The sequence below is a fragment of the Oncorhynchus keta genome, chromosome 33 (genome assembly GCF_023373465.1).
Source record: "Oncorhynchus keta strain PuntledgeMale-10-30-2019 chromosome 33, Oket_V2, whole genome shotgun sequence".
Classification (NCBI taxonomy): domain Eukaryota; kingdom Metazoa; phylum Chordata; class Actinopteri; order Salmoniformes; family Salmonidae; genus Oncorhynchus; species Oncorhynchus keta.
In genome coordinates, this window is record NC_068453.1 from 5,265,083 (window position 1) to 5,287,259 (window position 22,177).

Sequence of the window (22,177 nt, forward strand, 5' to 3'; positions counted from 1 at the left end):
ATAAGGCTGTAACATAACAAAATGTGGAAAAGGTCAAGTTGTCTGAACACTTTCCGAATGACTGTAGTCCATTTACTGGCAACCTATTTAGTGGGAACCTATTTTAGAAAGTCATTATAAACATTATTATAGCCTTTGCTGATTTGGGGAAAACAGTAATTACATGCATACAGATACTATAGGTCAATTATTAAACTGATACCAGCAAGGGTCAGTGTGTATTATTCCCTATATAAAAGTAAATACTTTTATACTTTTTTTTGCACTACATAGAGGTTGTCTTACCTCCCGCCCCCTTCTCCCCTTCTCTCTCACATGATCAAGTGGCCCCTTCACATAATTTATCTACCGCTGTAGCAGACTTCACAGTGCACTGATGCAGCCCTTTCGCAACAAAAACATGCAGACAAGAATAGATATTTTACTGTGAAGAATTATTGCAAAGTTAATGGACTTCATGACATTCTTTCGGATACATCCAAAGTAGGCTACTTTTTCTTTTTACTTTTTTAACCATTGTAGGGTAAGTGACAGGAGTGCGACACAAAGTAAGGGAAATGCTTAAATAAACCAATAGATCTGTATAAATTTGTGAAACATTTTGAGTCGTTTGTTTAACATTTCTACCTCTTACTTCAATATGGCTTTAGCCATTATACATAAGGCATATTGATCTTGTTTGGCTCATTTTGGGCTTCTACAATCACACTTAAACACTCTTGCTGGACACCACCAGAAAGTCCAGATAAGGATTTTGTGGCGGCGGCAGCATGGGGGCTGGTTTCAAATTTGAACCATGCAGAGAAACCTCATAGGAGCAGAGAATGAGCTAGTGAAATGGGACTGTATAGCCACTACTCTACTGTTTTGGAAAAATGATAATAAATTATACAAAATGCATGAAGTTAAGGCAAATAGCCATATATAGGTCCACAGTTATAAAGACAATATATTTAAAAATGCAATTTTTACTTGTCCAATATTGAGCCTCTTGCAGTGTTATTGTTTTCTTTTTAAAACCCTAGAAGTTGATAATTGTATTGCAGTACTTCCAAGATTGATCGTATTCTTTAATTATTTCAACATAGTTTTGCTGATGTAAATACATAGACCTAAAAGATGGCTGAAATAGTGCAACTGTATGAATATACTGTACATTCATGTTTGTTTGAGATAATCAAATGTACAACATCCAGCCAAAGCCTCCCAAAGTGTGGAGGTGTAGCACCATAGTTGTCAGTTTGAACTGAGGAACTTACATTGAATGCCATCATTAATGTAAGTTAAAGAAAAGAAAGAGAGGAAGTACATGATGTACTGAAGATATCGTATCTTCATTCCGCTAAAACAATAAAATAACATTTTGGGCCAGATTCCTGGACACAGATTATGTTCAGTAAAAGCCTAAAAACGCTCTCCATTGAAATTGCTTTTTGGTCCAGGATTTACCTTGATCTGTATCCGGGAATCCAACCCTTTAAGCTACTCGTAACTAAAACTTTTTCCCTCAAGTAATTCATATTTTTTCTAACTTAAATTCTTTACCCCCAGGTGCAATGAGTGAATAACTTTCTACCGGGTTTAATAACAGAGGCTTCTGGGAGAACAACAACAACCAAAGGTTCTGAAGTCTGAACGCACCCTGGTACTGACCTTTGACCTCTAGCCATGTCTCAGAGTAACCCCTCCTTCCAGCTCATCCAGACTCTGAGGAAGTCTCCTGCTGTGTTCCGCCGCCGGTTCCACCTCCGGCCCAACCGCACCGCTACCCTCTCCCACGGGGATCCCCTCTACAAGGTGCTCTACCTGGGCACTGAGAAAATCTACTCCCTGGATCTGGAGCAGGCCCAGGGGGCCATAGGCCTGCTGCTCCAGCAGTGGGCCCCGGGGGCCCCTGAGAAACTGTGCAAGGAGCACGCTCTGGTGTTGCGGCGGCGTTACATAGAGGTGAAGGAGATTGCCACGGGGAGACTGCTCGCTAAGACCTATCTGAGAGACATTGCGTTCTGCGCGGCCGACACCATGCACCCCAATGTGTTCCTGTACATCTGTAAGCAGCAAGGCCAGCAACTGCAGTTACAGTGCAAGATATTCTGGTGCACCAGTGCTGAGAGAGCTAAGGACATCACCGCTTGTCTGGCAAGGAGCTTTCAAACGGCTCTTAGTGATTGGCAGGGTAGCGAGACCAATCACATGGAGAAAGGGGAGGGATCATCGGAGGTGGATGGACTGTCAGTCATCCCAAGCCTTCATACTAATACCTCCTCTGCTCTATCAGGATCTCTAAGGACAGGTGAGTGTTTTGTTATTACTGGTGATTGAAATTGATGTTGTTTGTGTCAAGGCCTATTAAATATATTTAAATTGATTTGAAAATGAATGTGTCCCTTTGAGTTCTACAGAGGCTTCAATAAAGCAATTTATTGTTTAATTTGCGAGTGTGTGACTTGGTGTTGCTAGCGGTCCTGTTTGTCTGTTTGTGAAGACAGGTCGCTGGAGTAGGAGTAGGGGTGTGGCTACTCTGTGTCCTCTCAGAGCGATGAGGAAGGGGAGGACAGACAGCACCATCACCAATGACAGCACACAGTCAACCATTTGATATTTTACCTTGACTCTCTCTGCCAACTGATAATCTGTTGGGCCTAGCAGAGCCTCACTAGCTCCTGCAGTACCCAACAGTATTGAAGAATGGACCACTGCCAAACTAAGCTTAGAGCCCAGAACTACATTTTGTGTGTGTGCTGGCCAGCTGCACTGTGTGTCTGTCATGAGAGACTGCTGCCAAAATGATTCTTATTATGGACTTGAATAAAGCTAAGGGTGTGACTCAAAAGCCCCACATGCAACAGAGCACCCCTTTATCACCACCAACAGGGTCATTGTGTTTACGCCTGAGCACTATTTTGGCTTGGTTTGAATTTTTTTATGTTATTTAACTAGGCAAGTCAGTTAAGAACAAATACTTATTTACAATGAAGGCCTACCCCGGCCAAGTTAAATGGGTTTCCATTGCATTTTCAACTCTACTGATGGCTTTGTTACCAAGAAAATGGACTTATGTAGTGAGTGTGTCCACTCTGGTATTGGCAGTTCACATTAGCCAACAGCTCGCATAATACAGTACGCGCATAGCCTACAGGATGAGATTACTATGGACAAAAGAGTGAGATTATTTGTATTTATCAAATAGCAGCCAAGCATCAATCATCGTGTCACCAGCATAAGACCCTCAATATTTATTGCAAAGGAGTATCAAGCTCATCACTTTGCACTTTCACCATCCTGTGCAGTTCATCATCATTTATTTAATCTGTAGCCTAATAAACTGCAGCCTGATAATGCTTTCCCGAGTCGTAGTGGGAGGACCACACATGTCATTGCGTGACTCCAAATTTGATTTGATATAAAGGTCATTCCCAGCTAGCACAGAACGTTACTGTAACGTTCCCTAAAGGTTCTCCTTTGGTTCTTAGAAAAATAACTTTCACAGAATGTTCTTTCACAGAGTTGTGAAAGTGCATGAGAAAACAATACATTTACTAAGTGATTAATCGGTTTCTGATTCTTTGTCTCATTTACAGCTCCGTTTTGTCAAGTATTTTACTAGTTTAAAAGGTGAGCAGGTTTACTTCACTACTACAATAGACACTCACCGAACAGTTTATTAGCCACAACACCCTGTTCAGAAATAGCTATTAGTCCGCTTCTCTAAACAGATTTCACACATATATTACTTTGTATACAGCACCAGTCAAAAGTTTGGACACACCTACTCATTCAAGCATTTTTCTTTATTTTTCTACATTGTAGAACATTAGTGAAGACATTGAAATAACATATATGGAATAATGTAGTAACCAAAAAAGTGTTAATAAAAAAGGCCAAATATCTTCTTAAAATTAAAACCTTTTGTGACTAGGGGCCAGTATTTTCATTTTTGGAAAAATAACGTTCCCGTAGTAAACAGGATATTTTGTCAGGACAAGATGCTAGAATATGCATATAATTGACAGATTAGGATAGAAAACACTAAAGTTTCCAAAACTGTAAAAATATTGAATGTGAGTATAACAGAACTGATATTGCCTGAGAAAAATCCAATCCGGAAGCGCCTCCTGTTTTGAAAGCGCTGCGTTCCAATGCGTCCCTATTGAGCAGTGAATGGGCTATCAACCAGATTACTTTTTCTCTGTATTCCCCAAGGTGTCTACAGCATTGTGATGTAGTTTTACACATTTATGTTGAAGAATACCCGTAAGTGGCTACACTGCGTAAGTGGTCACCTGATGCTCTAAGAGTGATTCTCGCGTAAAATACAGAGGTAGCCATTATTCCAATCGGTCCTACTGAAAAACAAATTGTCCCGATGGATATATTATTGAATAGATATTTGAAAAACACCTTGAGGATTGATTTTAGACAACGTTTGGCATGTTTCTGTCGATATTATGGAGCTAATTTGGAATATTTTTCATGACTGCAATTTCCGGGCGATTTCTCAGCCAAACGTGAAGAACAAACAGAGCTATTTCGCCTACAAAAATAATGTTTTTGGAAAAAAGGAACATTGGCTATCTAACTGGGAGTCTCGTGAGTGAAAACATCCGAAACTGATCAAAGGTAAACAATTGAATTTGATTGCTTTTCTGATTTCCGTGACTAAGTTACCTGCTGCTAGCTGGACAAAATGCTATGCTTGGCTATCGATAAACTTACACAAATGCTTGTCTAGCTTTGGCTTTAAAGCATATTTTGACAATCTGAGATTGAGATTATTAACAAAAGGCTAAGATGTGTCTCAATATATTTCACTTGTGATTTTCATGAATAGGAATATTTTCTAGGAATATTTATGTCCATTGCGTTATGCTAATTAGGTGTCAGTCGATGATTATGCTCCCTCATGCGGGATGTGGAGTGACTAGAGGTTATTAACCTGTTACCCCCTACTTTTTCGAACATTCTGTTAAAAATCGCGCAACATTTCAGCGCCCTGCTGCTCATGCCAGGAATATAGTATATGCATATGATTAGTATGTGTGGATAGAAAACACTCAGACGTTTATAAAACTGGTTAAATCACGGCTGACTATAACAGAACGTGCGTTTCATCGAAAAGTGCAGGAAAATCTGATCACTGAAAATTGAAAAATATATCCATGCGCGACTTGAACCCATTGATAAAGGTGAACCACATTTAATGGGGCTGAGGTTGCAATATCTACCGCTTCCACACGTTGTCTAGAGTCTTGTCATTTGCCTACTATTTGTTTCTTGGTCAAACAGACGCAAGGCAGCGCATTTCTTCCGGTCTCCGATCGGATATTTTGGTTGAGATTTACCCGGACATTACTTCCAGACGGACAGCTAAAGAATATACTTCGCCTCGTGATCAATTTGATCGCTTATTAACGTTTACTAATACATAAAGTTGCATTACAAAAGTATTTCGAAGTGTTTTGTGAAAGTTTATCGTCGACTTTTTTAATTAAAAAAAATGTTACGTTATAAGACGCTATTTTTTTCCGTTTATCACACAGTCTTCATAGATCGATATCTAGGCTATATATGGACCGATTTAATCGAAAAAAATACCCAATAGTGATTATGGGACATCTAGGAGTGCCAACAAAGAAGATGGTCAAAGGTAATGAATGTTTTATATATTATTTGTGCGGTTTGTGTAGCGACTATGCTAATTATTTTGTTTACGTCCCCTGCGGGTCTTTTGGGGTGTTACATGCTATCAGATAATAGCTTCTCATGCTTTCGCCAAAAAGCATTTTAAAAATCTGACTTGTTGCCTGGATTCACAACGAGTGTAGCTTTAATTCAAAACCCTGCATGTGTATTTTAATGAACATTTGAGTTTTAACTAGTACTATTAGCATTTAGCGTAGTGCATTTGCATTTCCAGATGTCGAGATGGGACGCCTGCGTGTCAGGTAGGAGCAAGAGGTTAAGTGATATGACATGCTATTCTATAAAATAATTTCTCCGTAATTAATATTACCTGATTGAGGTAATCACGTAAATGTAATTAACTAGAGAGTCGGGCACCACAAAATAATATTTATAGAGCTGTTATCTTCCAAATAAACTCCTAAAGACCTAGTAATATTTTACATCAATAGCAGTCAATATTAATCGTCATCTTAATTCAGTCTCACCTGAAAGTTGTAAATTCTTGGTTATCTGCACGAACCCTGGTTAACAATTTGAATCAGCAATGCAAAATTGGGTTTAATTATTTATTTACTAAATACTTAACTAATCACACAAATTACACACATATAATTAAATCATAACTTGATTACACATTACGTCACAAAGGAAAACATCGCTAGTGGGCGGAACAGATATGACAGCTTGTTACACAAAAGAAAAGGGGCTGGGTTTGAGTGAAAGAGAGGGAAGATGGAGGAACAAAGGGCGAAGCTGTGCTATCGTAAATACAGTATCTTATGCATTCTAAATTACCCCCCCCCCCTTTGGAAAAGGAAAATGCAATAAATATTTACTCTGAGCTGCGCTTCGGTAGGTTGGTGGTAGATGGAAGGCCGTGTTGCCCAACCGAGTCCTGTGTCCTTTGAAGAATGTTTCTGCTGGTAAATTGAATACTTTGTAGTAATGTCGTTGTGTGGTAGACGGGATACTCTGTCTGTTCCTTCCTAACCCTTGTTTGCAGAGGATGTTGCTAACTCAACGGCCAGGAGGTATATTTTGTAGTGAATAAGAGTTCAAAGTTCATACCATTCGCAACCAAAGCTCACGCTGATGTTGGCTTCGTTCTGTAGTTATTATCTGAACCTGTCACGCCCTGGCCTTAGTATTGTGTTTTTTTTATTATTTTGGTTAGGCCAGGGTGTGACATGGGTGATTATGTGGTTGTCTTGTCTAGGGGTTTTGTAGATTGATGGGGTTGTGTTCAGTGTAGTATTCTAGGTAAGTCTATGGTTGCCTAGAGTGGTTCTCATGGAAGCCCGAGAGTCAGCCCCAAAAATGTCTTGGGGGGAGGCACAGGGAGAGTGTGGCAGAGTCAGGAGTCAGACCTGAGCCAACTCCCCCTGTTTATCGTAGGGAGCCAATGAGGAAACCAGAACCAGAGCCGGTGTTGGAGGTGAGCGAAGCAGAGACCGTGAAGGAGTTAATGGAGAAATTGGAGGGGGTTATGGGGGAGTTGCTGTGTTGGTGCATGAGGCATGGAATTCACCCGACGGAGCGTGTCGGGTATTTGATGGCACCTGGCTCAGCTCTCCATACTCATCCTGAGGTGCGTGCTAGTCGTCTGGTGAAGATTGTGCCAGCCTCACGCACCAGGCCTCCTGTGCACCTCCCTAGCATTGCACGTCCTGTGCCAGCTCAGCGCTACTAGCAGTGCTAACCGCGGTGGGCGTGGTACTGGTCAGGCACCGTGTTTTGCGGTGGAATGCACTGTGTACCCAGTACGCATGCTTAGCCCGGTACGCTACATCCCAGCTCCACACATCTGCCGGGCTAGGGTGAAGATTCAGCCAGGGCGGTTGGTGCAGGCCCTGCTCTCAAGATCTCCAGTACGCCTTCACGGTCCGGTCAATCCAGTGCCTCCTCCACACACCAGCCCTCCGGTGGCAGCTCCCCGCGCGTGTCCTCAGCCCAGTACCACCAGTGCCAGCACCACGTACCAGGCCTGCAGTGCGCTTCGTCTGTCTAGAGCCGCCAGAGTCTCCCGTCTGTCCAGAGCCGCCAAAGTCTCCCGTCTGTCCAGAGCCGCCAGAGTCTCCCGTCTGTCCAGAGCCGCCAGTCAGCCAGGATCTTCCAGAGCCGCCAGTCAGCCAGGGGTCTCTCTCAGTCCTGGGCTAACTCTCAGTCCTGGGCTAACTCTCTTTCTTGAGCTACCCCTCAGTCCCGAGCTACCCCTCAGTCCCGAGCTACCCCTCAGTCCAGTGGGGCCCTTTGTTAGGGTTTCTGGACCAAGGTTGACGGCGAGGTTCGTCACTCAAAGGACGCTAAGGAGGTGGACTAAGACTATGGTGGAGTGGGATCCACGTCCAGAGCCAGAGCCGCCACCATGGACAGACGCCCACCCAGACCCTCCCCTATGGGTTTAGGTGTGCGGCCGGGAGTCCGCACCTTTGGGGGGGAGGTACTTTTTCCAAGGTTTGTATATGTATATTGTTCACGTTATCATCTTTATTAAAGATGTTCAACCATAACCGCGCTGCATTTTGGTCCTCTCCTTCCCAGGAAGAAAACCGTAACAGAACCATTCTGACATTGGACCGTCGTCCTCACATCTTCGGAACAGGAGGTTACATTGCCGTCAAGGGTGTCAGGATTTGGCCAGGGTTGTTCCGGTGTTTGGTCACTAGATGCCCCCATTGTGCCTTTTGACCTTTTGTTTTCCCTTGATCCCCATTATTATTTGCACCTGTGCCTCGTTTCCCCTGATTGTATTTAAACCCTTTGTTTTCATCAGTTCTTTGCTCTGTGTTTGTATGTTAGCACCCAGCCCTAGTACTCTGTGAATGCTTGTTGATCCCGGTGGACTCTCTTGTGGAATTCTGTTTTTTGTTCTTGTTTGTTTGTTTTTGAGTATCTTTTGAGGCTTTTTGTGCTATACCTTCCACCTTGTGGATTTACCTTTTTGTCTTGGAGGATTACCTTTGTTCTTGTGGAATTCCTTTTGAGGTTGTGGAGTTACATGTTTTCCTGAAGAACTTCTCTTTTTACTTCATTAAATACACCGTCTCAAGTACTGCTGTGTCTGCCTCATCTTCTGGGTTCTGCCGACTATTCGTGGCTCAGTTGGTTAAGTGACTGTTTCTCACTCCGGAGACCCAGGTTCGTAACCGGGTCCTGACAAAGGGCTTATATAGGAAGGGAGAGGAGGCGTGTTTGAAAAGTTTTATAGCGCATGTCCCTCCACAGGGGCGGTCCACTGATTGAGCAGAGCCCTATATTATGAAAACCCAAATCTCACATTTTATCCCATCATGAATAATTTCATATTCAAACATTTCAATTGAACAACAATTCCATGTGAATCCAATTACTCTGATGTTTAGACATTCCACTGTAGTGTTTGTCATCTTATCATTGATGCGAATGTCTCAGAGGACTACCGAATTGACATCATATTCATTAAGTACCACCGCAAATGTTCCATTGGTCAGATTACCAGAATATAGTTAATTTCCCCCCACCTTCTGATGTTCCCAGAATCTATATGTTAACCAAGGGTTTTGCAAATGTAACATCAGTAGGGTAGAGAGGAAAAAGGGGGGAAGATGTATTTATGATGGTCATAAATCTACCCCCCCCAGGACAACATCATGACAATATCTTGAAGATTATTATTTTTGATCATGCTGCAATGTACAAGGATATCATCCAGTCTTGTTCCTCCTGTTTGTCAATATTACCCTGAAATTCTCAAAATCCACATTTGTTCCTGAGCTTTTTGGAAATTTGATTTAATATTGGAGCTGAAACCCACCAGTGCCCAAGAGTCGGTGGCCACAAACACTCCTAATTTTTTCTCATGTCTGAGCCACCGTTCTGTGGATAATAACTTGTCAGTACTACATCCACCAATTGTTTTTACTATAATAGGGTAAAATATAACCAACTGCTCCTCGTTGACATAGTGGTTGAGAATCCCCGCCTGTCACGTGGGAGAATGGGGAGGAACGACTGCTTTTTAAGGCATATCTAGAGTGTATGATATCGCTAAGTCCACAGCTTGAATTCCTAGCGTATTTTCTGCTAATGCTTTCTGATAAGATTCAGTCTGTAGATTGTGGGATTCTGTATTTTACATTATAGCCATTACCATATATATATGATTAAATATTATCCGATGTTGGCTGTGTGAAGTATCTGCATTTGTGTACTTGAGGATCATCATGAGATTAAACAACTGCTTTCTACATCTACTTACCCTGTTTGTGTGTGTGACAAGAACTGAGTAACATGGTGTGACCTGCATGTTGCAAAACTGTAGATGACAGCCCAGCAGATGCTTTGTCCTTGTGTTTGTATGTAACAATATTGAGCACATGGTGAGACTTGCTGTATCTTACTTACAAAGTTGTGGTTAAGCAGGCATAGGGAGGGGTGGTCATCACGAGTTTTGACTGAGATGGAAAAATACTGAACAACACAATAGCAGGAACTGAGCAACTGTTATAACTAGGGGGTGATACCAGAACAGTAAGAATCTATACATCGACGGAGGGAGGACTCCAAGAAGCGCCAAGAGGCAGGGACTGCCTGAGCAAGTCTAAACCGCGCTCAGCCTCTACTGTGATAGGCCAACAAACAGGTTGGAACAATGTCTATTACAGTATAAGAACAACTGTTTATGTACATCCTGTCAGTTCCCTGTTCTGCCCTGCCTGGTATTACATTGAGCCCGTATATACGAAAGTTGCATTTGCCATTTATTGCTTATGTAACAGTTGTTAAAGTACTATGTGAATTTCACCAGGTTCATGTGTTGATTTGTTATGCATGCCTGCATCCTGGGAGAAGGGGAGTGTGTACTTACGTTTTGCCAGGCGTGCTCGTGCTCAAATCATTTTGATGCACTGAGAGAGGTAGGCACGCTTTTTCTGTCTTCAGAAAAGTTTGATTCTTTTAAGTACAAAGTCATACACACAGTGTTTTGTTCATGAATAATGATGTATATTTAGAGGTTACTCATAAGTGGATGGTATTGTTAAGATGCACTTGTAATTGTACTTTTTAGGATGATATCAACATTCTGAATTCAACATGTGGTTAATAGCTAGCTAAGGTATTAGCAGGCTATTGTATGTGTGAACGATGGCTAGCTCCTCGAATGATCCCAGTCCCTCCTATTGTGCATCTGTTGTAGAAAGAGGCGACGATTCTCAGAACAGATGTGCTCTACAAATGTTTTATTTCCTTTTGGATGCAGATGCAAGATGCCGAGAGTCAGTTCTGCTTGATTAAAACTACCTGATCTCCAAAGTCCACGTTTATAGTCTCTATCAACCACACACAACGCAGAGTTACAGCAGTGCAGTATAGCACCGGCTACACTTAGTTAATAAAAAAAATACATAGTATACAATCGGTGACTCATTGTCATATTTATCCTGATACCAGATTCGAATTTACGCAACTCTAACATGGGTAATTTCAGTCTTGCAATATATTGGTGTTTCAGTGGTAGAATTGTCGCTAAGTCCACATAGCAGGAAATACGCTTGGAATTTAAGCTAATCCTTTCTGATGCGATGGCTAGTCTGTGGGGTAATTTCAGTCTTGCAAGATATTGGTGTTTCAGTGGTAGAATTGTCGCTAAGTCCACATAGCAGGAAATACGCTTGGAATTTAAGCTAATGATTTCTGATGCGATTTCTAGTCTGTGGGGTAATTTCAGTCTTGCAAGATATTGGTGTTTCAGAGGTAGAAAAGTCCACATAGCAGAAATATACTTGGAATTCAAGATTATGTTTTCTAACTACTATTGTGTAGCTTGTGATTAGCATAGAGCAAAACATATTACATGTACATGTTTGTGAGAGTTTTCAGCTTTCCAAAGATGGGTCATTATAGTTTATAGCTCAAACCATTCCATCTTGGGAGAAGGGTAATGGTTAGGGTTAGCACACAACCCTCCTGATTTTTTCACACGGCCGACCCACCATTCTGTGCATAAACCTTGTCAGCACAATATCCACCAATTAGGTAACAATATGGAATGCCGGCTGAGAGAAGAGCCCTATCAGACCCTGTTTTATTTACTATAATAGGAGAAAATGTAACCACCTGCTCTTTGTTAGTATAGTGGTGAGTATCCATGCCTGTCTCATGGATTTTGAGATTTTTGACATGTGTACAAACCCCAGAGGTAGAAATCTGTTAGATTGCCAGGCTATCCAGAAATCTCTGGTAATGGTAGAATTCTCAACTGCCTCTTGAAGTCTGAGTATGCATTCTCAGTAGACCTTTGTCAATACATTGTCGATTTCTAGTGTGAGGTGATTTACTTCGTGCAAGGCTTTAGTTCTAGAATGGGTAAGGAATATCCAACTAGTTAATGTCCTGGGATTTCCCACAATGTGCTATGTAGAACAACGCCTTACCTTCTCACTATTTTGTGGCTTGTGTGCGGCGTAGAGAATAATCGATTACATGTATGTGAGAGCTTTCCATAGATGGAATAGCAGAAAAGGTCAAATTAGGTCACACATTACCGTTACGGCTATACATGACTGGCCGCATATGGATAGGGGCTAGTTCCCATCAACTAGCGCTAATGAAGTGACACCTTGTCGAGAATGTCCGTTTAATAGAGTTGTGATAACAGTATGTTGTGGAGTAACAATACAAACTTCCTCTGCAAAAGGCTACTTTTTCCTGGGGGCATGCTTTGTAGACCATTCACAAGTGGTCCTAATCCTGGTCCCTGTGAATAAACCCACATGTTATGATAGTTTAGAAATAGTATTAGTTATGGTGGTGAAGGAGAGGTTGAGTTAAAATCCTAGCAAGAGCATGCCAACTTGCTTATGTGGCCTTGACATAACACATGTTGAGGTGGGTTCCAGAAGGACATTAGACAGCAAGGGAAATTGGATTATAAAATGTTAGGTGTTACGAATCCCTTTGCCTCTACAGTCTAGGGGGGATGGCAACGAGACCCGTAACATAACTCATGCAAATTTATAACAGTGAAAAAGTAACCGTGAGAACAAATAACCCCAGACAATTTAAATCAAACACTCATGGTTTATTTAGTAAAGAGGGCAGGAAAAGAGGCTGGACCCAATGACAGAAATAAATATCCAAAAACACCCCTAAGCTAGACGAGCCTACTTCAATACAGCTAACCAAAAAGTGGGTGGTCCACCCAGTTCTAACTAGTGTTCTTAGACAAAGTATTCCTACAGGTAGTGTGTACGCCCTCTTGGTACCCCCTTTTCCCACCATCAAACAAACAGTCAAACACCATAACAAAAAACAATACTGGCAGGGTAACAGACAAAGTGACATGTAGTTGCTAAACCAAAAAAAGAGAGCTCTACAGAGAGATTGCATGACAGAGATTGAGCTCATTGGAAAACAACTGACATGGTTTTGAAACCAAGGGAAAGGATCGGGTAAAGGAAAAGGAGCAGGTGTCTTCTGATTGGGGAATAATCATTGTCACCTGTGAGGGGAGAAGGAGATAAAAGAAACACACTGGACACCTGTATCCGTAACATTAGCATCAACTGGTGTTGAGTAGGATCTACGATCACTCCTGTCCATATAATCTTATTCCAGAGACAACTGATTCAGTATGATCTATACAAAGCTGATCCTACCACAGTACTCCTCTGTACGCAATTATTAAATGTCTCAGGCTAAGAATGCTGAACTGGAATCAGTTACCCCCTCATACTCGTAAATGCAAAACACATCCTAGTTCAGCACTCCTACCAAGTGAATGTTGGGTCTGGGGTGCTAAATTACATGAACAGTGGTTGAAAAAGTACCCAATTGTCATGCTGTATAAAAGTAAAGATATCTCAATAGAAAATGACTCAAGTGAAAGTCACCCAGTAAAATACTACATGAGTAAAAGTCTAAAAGTATTTGGTTTTAAATATACTTGTCACGTCTTCTGCCGAGGTTGGTCTCTCTCCTTTTGTTCGGGCGGCATTCGGCAGTCGACGTCACCTGTATTCTAGCCATCACTGATCCATCTTTCATTTTCCATTGGTTTTGTCTTTATTTTCTACATACCTGGTTTTCATTACCCAATTACATGTTCATGTATTTAACCCTGTTTTTTTATTTATTTAACCCTCTCTATTTTAACCCTCTGTTTTGTTGTGCGTGAGTACGTCTTTGTTCAGTTCTGTTTATTGATGGCTGTTTTTTTGACGGGTGCTGTGTTCACCCGTGCGTAATATTTACCGTTGGTTATTGGTCAAGAGTATTTGTTACCTTGTGCCTTTATTTTTTGATTAAAGTATGTTGCTCACTTATTTTGCTCTCCTGCGCCTGACTTCATGCACCAGCTACAATCACCTTCTGACAATACTTAAGTGTCAAAAGTAAACATCATTGCTAAAATGTACCTGACATTACTTATATTAAGCAAACCAGACAGTACGATTTTCTTGTTTTTTTTATTTAAGAAATAGCTATGGGAACACTCCAACACCGACAATTTACAAACAAAGCATGTGTTTAGTGAGTCCACGAGATCAGAGGCAGTAGGGATGACCAAGGATGTTGTCTTGATAAGTGTGTGAATTGGACCATTTTCCTGTCCAGCTAAGCAACAAGTACTTTTGGGTGTCAGGGAAATTGTATAGAGTAAAAAATACATGATTTTCTTTAGGAATGAGGTAAAATACAGATACAAAAAAAAACTCAGTAGTACTTTCAATCATTTTTGCACCAGAGAAATTGTGGTGTAAAAAGTGCATAATTTTCTTTAGGAATGTAGTGGAGTCCCAAGGCCAGTAGTTGAGAAGCATTTCCCTCTAGCAATGTAAAAGTGTTCAGTCCTTCAATGTACATGACCAATCTGAATGTATATCTATAAATCCCAGACAGCACATATTCGTCGGCCCGATGTAGTATGGAGAGCGTTTCCACATTGGCAAGACGTCAGCATTAGATCGCATTCGCCCTTTGGACGATGCATGTCAAATCTGAATGCTGCTGGCCGCTCTACAGACGACATAAAAAATACCTTTATTTGAGGTCATCCAACAGCAAATGTTTCACTAAACGATTTGAATTACCCTCACCAAATGAGTGTAAACGTCAAATTTGATTGGAAAATAAAGTTTATTAGGTAAATTATACTGGCAATAACAAACAATATGCTGTACTAGACTAAAGGTGAATTTGTTTGTGGGTAAAATGAAGAGAAGATTCAAGTTAATATCAAGTTTATTATGCTATTGATATACCATCAAGTTATTAAAAGAACTCCAGCACAAAGAGACAAACAAGGAACAGAGAAACAAACATCACATGCAGAAGAGAAGGTGTGCATTTGGTTCGATAAAGATGAAATTAAGGTTTTATTATAGGCTAAGAGCAGTGCCTGATTAATATATTTACAAAAATAACTAACGTTTTAGTCCAAGAACATAGACAAAAAGGATTACATTTATGCCCAAATAAATAGCTATATACCATGTGATATGGGCAAAACGGCTGTAAAGAGGCCTTGATAATTCCTTTGAGAACTTGTCTTTTCCAAGCAGTCCTATGGTCAAGAACGAGATGACACAGGCGCAAATTAATAGACCGCATAAATGCGCACTTTAAACAGGCACATCAATAATCAAGTCCAAAAGACACAATTCAACACGATAACCTAACAACACTTTCTACAGTGATTCAGGGCTCGAAATAATAGCCGGTCGAAACAGACTGGGCCAGTTCTGGGATGATATATACAAAATCCATACACACCCTGTAATTAAAGCCATGCCCACGGGGCAGATACAACTTATCAGAACGTTTAGCTTAATGTTTACTACATTTATTCACTTTATAAATGCAGCAATCGCACGACTCATTTGCCTGTACGTGTGATGTTCAAAAAATGTAACAGGTGGGAAAACACCTTCTCCAAAGCACACTGGCGCCTGAAATGCGAGAAGTTTCATGTGACCGGGATATAAATATTCTTGAGAAATGTAAAAAGATCTAACAACTAGCATGGGTTGATTGATAATATGATTGCGTGTTTGGCTTCTGGACATAAAAAATAACGTTTATTTGAAAACCAACAGAAGAGAAAAGCTGGTTTCAATTTCATAATGTAAAATTTGTTTTTTTCACCTTTATTTAACCAGGTAGGCTAGTTGAGAACAAGTTCTCATTTGCAACTGCGACCTGGCCAAAATAAAGCATAGCAGTGTGAACAGACAACAGAGTTACACATGGAGTAAACAATTAACAAGTCAATAACCCAGTAGAAAAAAAGGGGAGTCTATATACATTGTGTGCAAAAGGCATGAGGAGGTAGGCGAATAATTACAATTTTGCAGATTAACACTGGAGTGATAAATGATCAGATGGTCATGTACAGGTAGAGAGATATTAGATATTGGTGTGCAAAAGAGCAGAGAAGTAAATAAATAAAAACAGTATGGGGATGAGGTAGGTGAAAATGGGTGGGCTATTTACCAATAGACTATGTACAGCTGCAGCGATCGGTTAGCTGCTCAGATAGCAGATGTTTGAAGTTGGTGAGGGAGATAAAAGTCTCCAACTTCAGCGATTTTTGCAATTCGTTCCAGTCACAGGCAGCAGAGTACTGGAACGAAAGGCGGCCAAATGAGGTGTTGGCTTTAGGGATGATCAGTGAGATACACCTGCTGGAGCGCATGCTACAGATGGGTGTTGCCATCGTGACCAGTGAACTGAGATAAGGCGGAGCTTTACCTAGCATGGACTTGTAGATGACCTGGAGCAAGTGGGTCTGGCGACGAATATGTAGCGAGGGCCAGCCGACGAGAGCATACAAGTCGCAGTGGTGGGTGGTATAAGGTGCTTTAGTGACAAAACGGATGGCACTGTGATAAACTGCATCCAGTTTGCTGAGTAGTGTTGGAAGCCTTTTGTAGATGACATCGCCAAAGTCGAGGATCGGTAGGATAGTCAGTTTTACTAGGGTAAGTTTGGCGGCGTGAGTGAAGGAGGCTTTGTTGCGGAATAGAAAGCCGACTCTAGATTTGATTTTCGATGTTTGATATGAGTCTAGCCAGACACCTAGGTACTTATAGATGTCCACATATTCAAGGTCGGAACCATCCAGGGTGGTGATGCTGGTCAGGCATGCGGGTGCAGGCAGCGAACGGTTGAAAAGCATGCATTTGGTTTTACTAGCGTACCTCTTAGGTCGACCCGGGACGCATGCGTCCCATCTAGACATCTGGAAATGCAAATGCGCTACGCTAAATGCTAATAGCACTCGTTAAAACTCAAACGTTTATTAAAACACACATGCAGGGTACTGAATTAAAGCTACACTCGTTGTGAATCCAGCCAACAAGTCAGATTTTTAAAATGCTTTTCGGCGAAAGCATGAGAAGCTATTATCTGATAGCATGCAACACCCCAAAAGACCCGCAGGGGACGTAAACAAAATAATTAGCATAGTCGGCATTACACAAAACGCAGAAATAAAATATAAAACATTCATTACCTTTGACGATCTTTGTTGGCACTCCTAGATGTCCCATAAACATCACTATTGGGTCTTTTTTTTCCGATTAAATCGGTCCATATATAGCCTAGATATCTATGAAGACTGTGAGCAAGGAAAAAACAGCGTTTTATAACGCAACGTCGTTTTTTAAAAAAAGTAGACGATAAACTTTCACAAAACACTTTGAAATACTTTTGTAATGCAACTTTGGGTATTAGTAAACATTAATAATCTATCAAATTGATCACGGGGCGATGTATATTCAATAGCTTCACGTCTTCAAATCATGTTCAGAAATTTCTACTCCAAAACATCCGGTCGGAGACCGGTAGAAATGGGCTGTCTCTTGTTTGTTTGACCAAGAAACAAAGCCTAGGCAATTGACAAGACTGGTGACATCATGTGGAAGCTGTAGGAATTGCATCTCGGCTCCAGGTAATGTGGTTTCCATTCAACAATACATTCAAGTGGCGATATATTTTCCAATTTTCAGTGATCAGATTTTCCTGCGCTTTTCCATGAAACGCACATTCTGTTATAGTCACAGCCGTGATTTAACCAGTTTTAGAAACGTCTGAGTGTTTTCTTTCTATCCACACATGCTAATCATATGCATATACTATATTCCTGGCATGAGTAGCAGGGCACTGAAATGTTGCGCGATTTTTAACAGAATGTTCGAAAAAGTAGGGGGTATGATCAACAGGTTAAGAGCAGTTGGAGGCCACGGAAGGAGTGTTGTATAGCATTGACGCTCGTTTGGAGGTTAGATAGCACAGTGTCCAAGGACTAATGAGGAAATGTTTAGCTCATGGTCGGATTTTGTATAGGTTACTTAGAAACCAGGTAAGATATGCCTTGTAAAATTATATAAACGTCAGGCACTGTACTCCCTCTGCTCAGATTGCAAGGTAGGTGATGTACTATGTGCAATTGGCCTCAACAGCTCACACCGTTGGGGGATAATGATGCAAATGTTTAAGAAGAAAATAAACTACATTCAGAAAAACTTTCAAACTTATGTTTCAAATAAACAATATTCTCTCAAACACTCAGCCACCTGCTGCTCATCCACTTCCTGAAATTCCAAAAAGGAGCGTATTCAGGATGGTATGGCCGTAAACCGTACGTAAGTAAGTATACCCGACTGGGCAAAAAGCTAACAGCACCTGGTATTCCAAAGCGGTCTCCCAACCAAGTACAAACAAGGTTTGACCCTGCTTACCTTCGAAGATCAGGCGTATTTGTCACGTACGTCGTATGAAAAATTGGACCAAGGTGAGAAGAGTTCCTTGTCTAGGGGTTTTGTATGTTTATGGTGCCTAGATTGGTTCTCAATTAGAGGCAGCTGTCTATCGTTGTCTCTGATTGGGAACCATATTTAGGCAGCCATATTCTTTGGGTATTTTCTGGGTGATTGTTTACTGTGTCAGTGTTTGTGCCACACGGGACTGTTTTTGGTTTTTCACGGTTCTTGTTGAGTTTTTATATTAAAACCATGGACACTTACAACGCTGCATTTTGGTCCAATCCTTGTTTTACCTCTTCAGAGGAAGAGGAGGAAATCTGCCTTGACACATACAAAACACCCCCATAGATTCTGAAACACTTTTATTATCCTCCATATATTGATAAACTTCCAATAAAATAGGTGCTAGAAGACTACCATATATTTTATTTTAAAACTCTACAATTATTCCATCTACTCCAGGACTTATTTACTTGTAAATCCTTAATCGCATCTTAACTTCATTTACTCTCATCTTCCCATCACACATTTGTTTGTCCTCCACATCAATTTGCACATCCACACTATCCAAAATCTCCTTGACACAACCCCTCATAAAAATTCTGCACTGTTTCCAGTATCTCTACATAATCATTTACAATGAACCCTTTACATTTTCAACGTCTCTAATATACTGTGTGTTCTCATTTGTTAACTCTTCTCTAAACCAATAAAAAAGGAAGTACATTTCTCCCCCTCCAAAACATACTTTGCCTTCTTATAATTGCACCCTTACAGTGGGGCAATAAAGTATTGTCAGCCACAAATTGTACAACTTCTCCCACTTAAAAAGAGAGGCCTGTAATTTTCATCATAGGTACACTTCAACTACGACAGACAAAATGAGAAATAAAAATCCAGAAAATCACATTGTATTGCATTTATTTGCAAATTATGGTGGAAAATAAGTATTTCGTCAATAACAAAAGTTTCTCAATACTTTGTTATATATATACCCTTTGTTGGCAATGACAGAGGTCAAACGTTTTCTGTAAGTCTTCACAAGGTTTTCACACACCGTTGCTGGTATTTTGGCGCAGATCTCCTCTAGAGCAGTGATGTTTTGGGGCTGTTGCTGGGCAACACAGACTTTCAACTCCCTCCAAAGATTTTCTATGGGGTTGAGATCTGGAGACTGGCGAGGCCACTCCAGGACCTTGATATGCTTCTTACGAAGCCACACCTTCGTTGCCCAGGCGGTGTGTTTGGGATCATTGTCATGCTGAAATACCCAGCCACATTTCATCTTCAATGTCCTTGCTGATGGAAGGAGGTTTTCACTCAAAATCTCACGATAAATGGCCCCATTCATTCTTTCCTTTACACGGATCAGTCGTCCTGGTCCCTTTGCAGAAAAATGGCCCCAAAGCACGATGTTTCCACCCCCATGCTTCACAGTAGGTATGGTGTTCTTTGGATGCAACACAGCATTCTTTGTCCTCCAGAGACGACGAGTTGAGTTTTTACCAAAAAGTTTTTGGTTTCATCTGACCATATTACATTCTCCCAATCTTCTTATGGATCATCCAAATGCTCTCTAGCAAACTTCAGACGGGCCTGGACATGTACTGGCTTTAAGCAGGGGACACGTCTTGCACTGCAGGATGAGTCCCTGGCGGCGTAGTGTGTCACTGATGGTAGGCTTTGTTACTTTGGTCCCAGCTCTTTGCAGGTCATTCACAAGGTCCCCCCGTGTGGTTCTGGGATTTTTGCTCACCGTTCTTGTGTTCATTTTGACCCCACGGGGTGAGATCTTTCGTGGAGCCCCAGATCGAGGGAGATTATCAGTGGTTTTGTATTTCTCCCATTTCCTAATAATTGCTCCCACAGTTGATTTCTTTAAACCAAGCTGCTTACCTATTGCAGATTCAGACTTCCCAGCCTGGTGCAGGTCTACAATTTTGTTTCTGGTGTCCTTTGACAGCTCTTTGGTCTTGGCCATAGTGGAGTTTGGAGTGTGACTGTTTGAGGTTGTGGACAGGTGTCTTTTATACTGATAACAATTTCAAACAGGTGCCATTAATACAGGTAACGAGTGGAGGACAGCCTCTTAAAGAAGAAGTTACAGGTCTGTGAGAGCCAGAAATCTTGCTTGTTTGTAGGTGACCAAATACTTACTTTCCACCATAATTTGCAAATACATTTATTACTTTTTTAAATTTTAATTTTACTTTTTTGCCCCACTGTATGTCCACACAGAAGGCTTCCAACACCAGCTCTAGCTTTTTTTTGTTGGTATTTTCACCCTTGAACCCAGAATCTCTAGTGGGCCAGCTAGCACTGCGATGCAGTGCCTATACCACTTCGCCACTCGGGAGGCCAGCTCTAGCTTTTCTATGCTACAAAGTCCATTGGTGTTGATAGAGACATCTCTCACCATAATGGGCACAAAGAGGAGGAGATCAATCCAGTCCATCAAGATAGATATTTTCCCCTTTTCTTCATCTTGGCTTTGGTTCATTTTATTTTCCCTCCGCATAGATTGTATAAACTCCTTCTCTTCCCCCGTCAGCTCTTCTTCAGACCCTTTACGCTTGTAAGAATCATCCCAAGCAGGAGTTGATGGGGTTCACCTTGGTCATGATAGGGGCTGCACCAAATGATTGATGTATTATAATAATTGATTATGCTTATATGGTATTAATAGAAGGGGAAGGGCTATAAGACCCCTCCTCGACTACATCTATAGGGTCATGAACCACAGATTAGCAATATATATATATGCAGTATAAGGTGTAATACTGTTCCACAGGTCTTTTCTAGTTTCTGCTTCTTATAAGAAACGGTCTAAGAGATGTGAGTTATTGCAGTCAAAACAGGGTGTCTGAGAAAGCGCCTCAAGGCTACAAGAGATTCATAGACACAGAACCCTGCAGGGGAGTGTAAGAGATGAGACTAGTCAGACATACCACTATAAAGCAATTTGGGGAGTGGAAAATTACTGCTGAGCCCTTAGAAAACACTGGAACCATTGTCTCTCCTGCAAGTTTGTATAACTATATATGCATGGGATTGGTCTCATGAGTAGAAGGTGTTGACGTAGGCAGTTGCATCACTAGGGGCTGACTGCAAGCATATTAAAGCAACTTGGACCCTTTCCTATTTTGCATAGCTTACTCAGAAACATGCGTGCTATGTTCTCGTTGTCAACTTCTGTCTGCAATTGCATTAATAAAGGTTTTTGATCTATTTACTTAAAGATATTGTCTGATTTGCTGATTTCACCAATAAGCAAATGATTGACAAGGGACAAGGCACCTACCCCACAGAGTCCCCCAGGCCTACAGACACCTTCGGGATCTCCACCGCACCACCAGAACCCGAGGCCAACGCCTCTCCAGGTGCTTCACCCGCCTCACCACCAAGAACGCCCTCCAACTCCACATCATCTAGGCTTGAACTGATATCCTCACCCTTAGAGATCTTCTTTCCCACAGGACAAGGCCCTGTCTCTTCTTCATCCTCCATCTGTCCCTGGGACTCCTCCCCCATGCTGATCTCCTCCCCAGATTCCTCCACCTCACTCTCCTTCACGACACCATCTCCACTGAAGACCTGAGATGACAAGCCAGGAGGTCCACCACCATGGGAACAGGAGCACTGCACAACACAACCGCGCTCTCTTCTCCCATTATACTCTCTTGCGTAATACCCCTGCTCACCACACTTATGACAGGCAAAATCCGAGCACTCACGTAGCACGTGTC

The 22,177-nt window shown here is 41.5% G+C and overlaps 1 protein-coding gene across 5 annotated transcripts; it reads left to right on the forward strand.

Moving 5' to 3' along the window:
- Window positions 1-346: 346 nt before the first annotated feature.
- LOC118366087 (uncharacterized) lies at window positions 347-13,988 on the forward strand. 5 transcript variants are annotated; one of them, XM_035748449.2, is made up of 3 exons: window positions 347-483; window positions 1,552-2,293; window positions 2,490-13,988. In XM_035748449.2, the coding sequence occupies exons 2-3, from the start codon at window positions 1,669-1,671 to the stop codon at window positions 2,597-2,599; spliced, it is 735 nt and encodes a 244-aa protein (XP_035604342.1). In that variant the 5' UTR covers window positions 347-483; window positions 1,552-1,668; the 3' UTR covers window positions 2,600-13,988. The 5 variants fall into 5 exon arrangements, with proteins under 5 accessions (XP_035604342.1, XP_035604341.1, XP_035604343.1 ...); XM_035748448.2 differs by having other exon boundaries at window positions 354-523; XM_035748450.2 differs by having other exon boundaries at window positions 356-548.
- The last annotated feature ends 8,189 nt before the right edge of the window (window positions 13,989-22,177 follow it).

Bases quoted from the DNA above. Each gene is read 5' to 3' on its own strand.
- LOC118366087 (XM_035748449.2), top strand. From the start codon at position 1,669: ATGTCTCAGAGTAACCCCTCCTTCCAGCTCATCCAGACTCTGAGGAAG. The intron at 2,294-2,489 runs GTGAGTGTTTTG...TTGTGAAGACAG, and splicing joins ATCAGGATCTCTAAGGACAG to GTCGCTGGAGTAGGAGTAGG.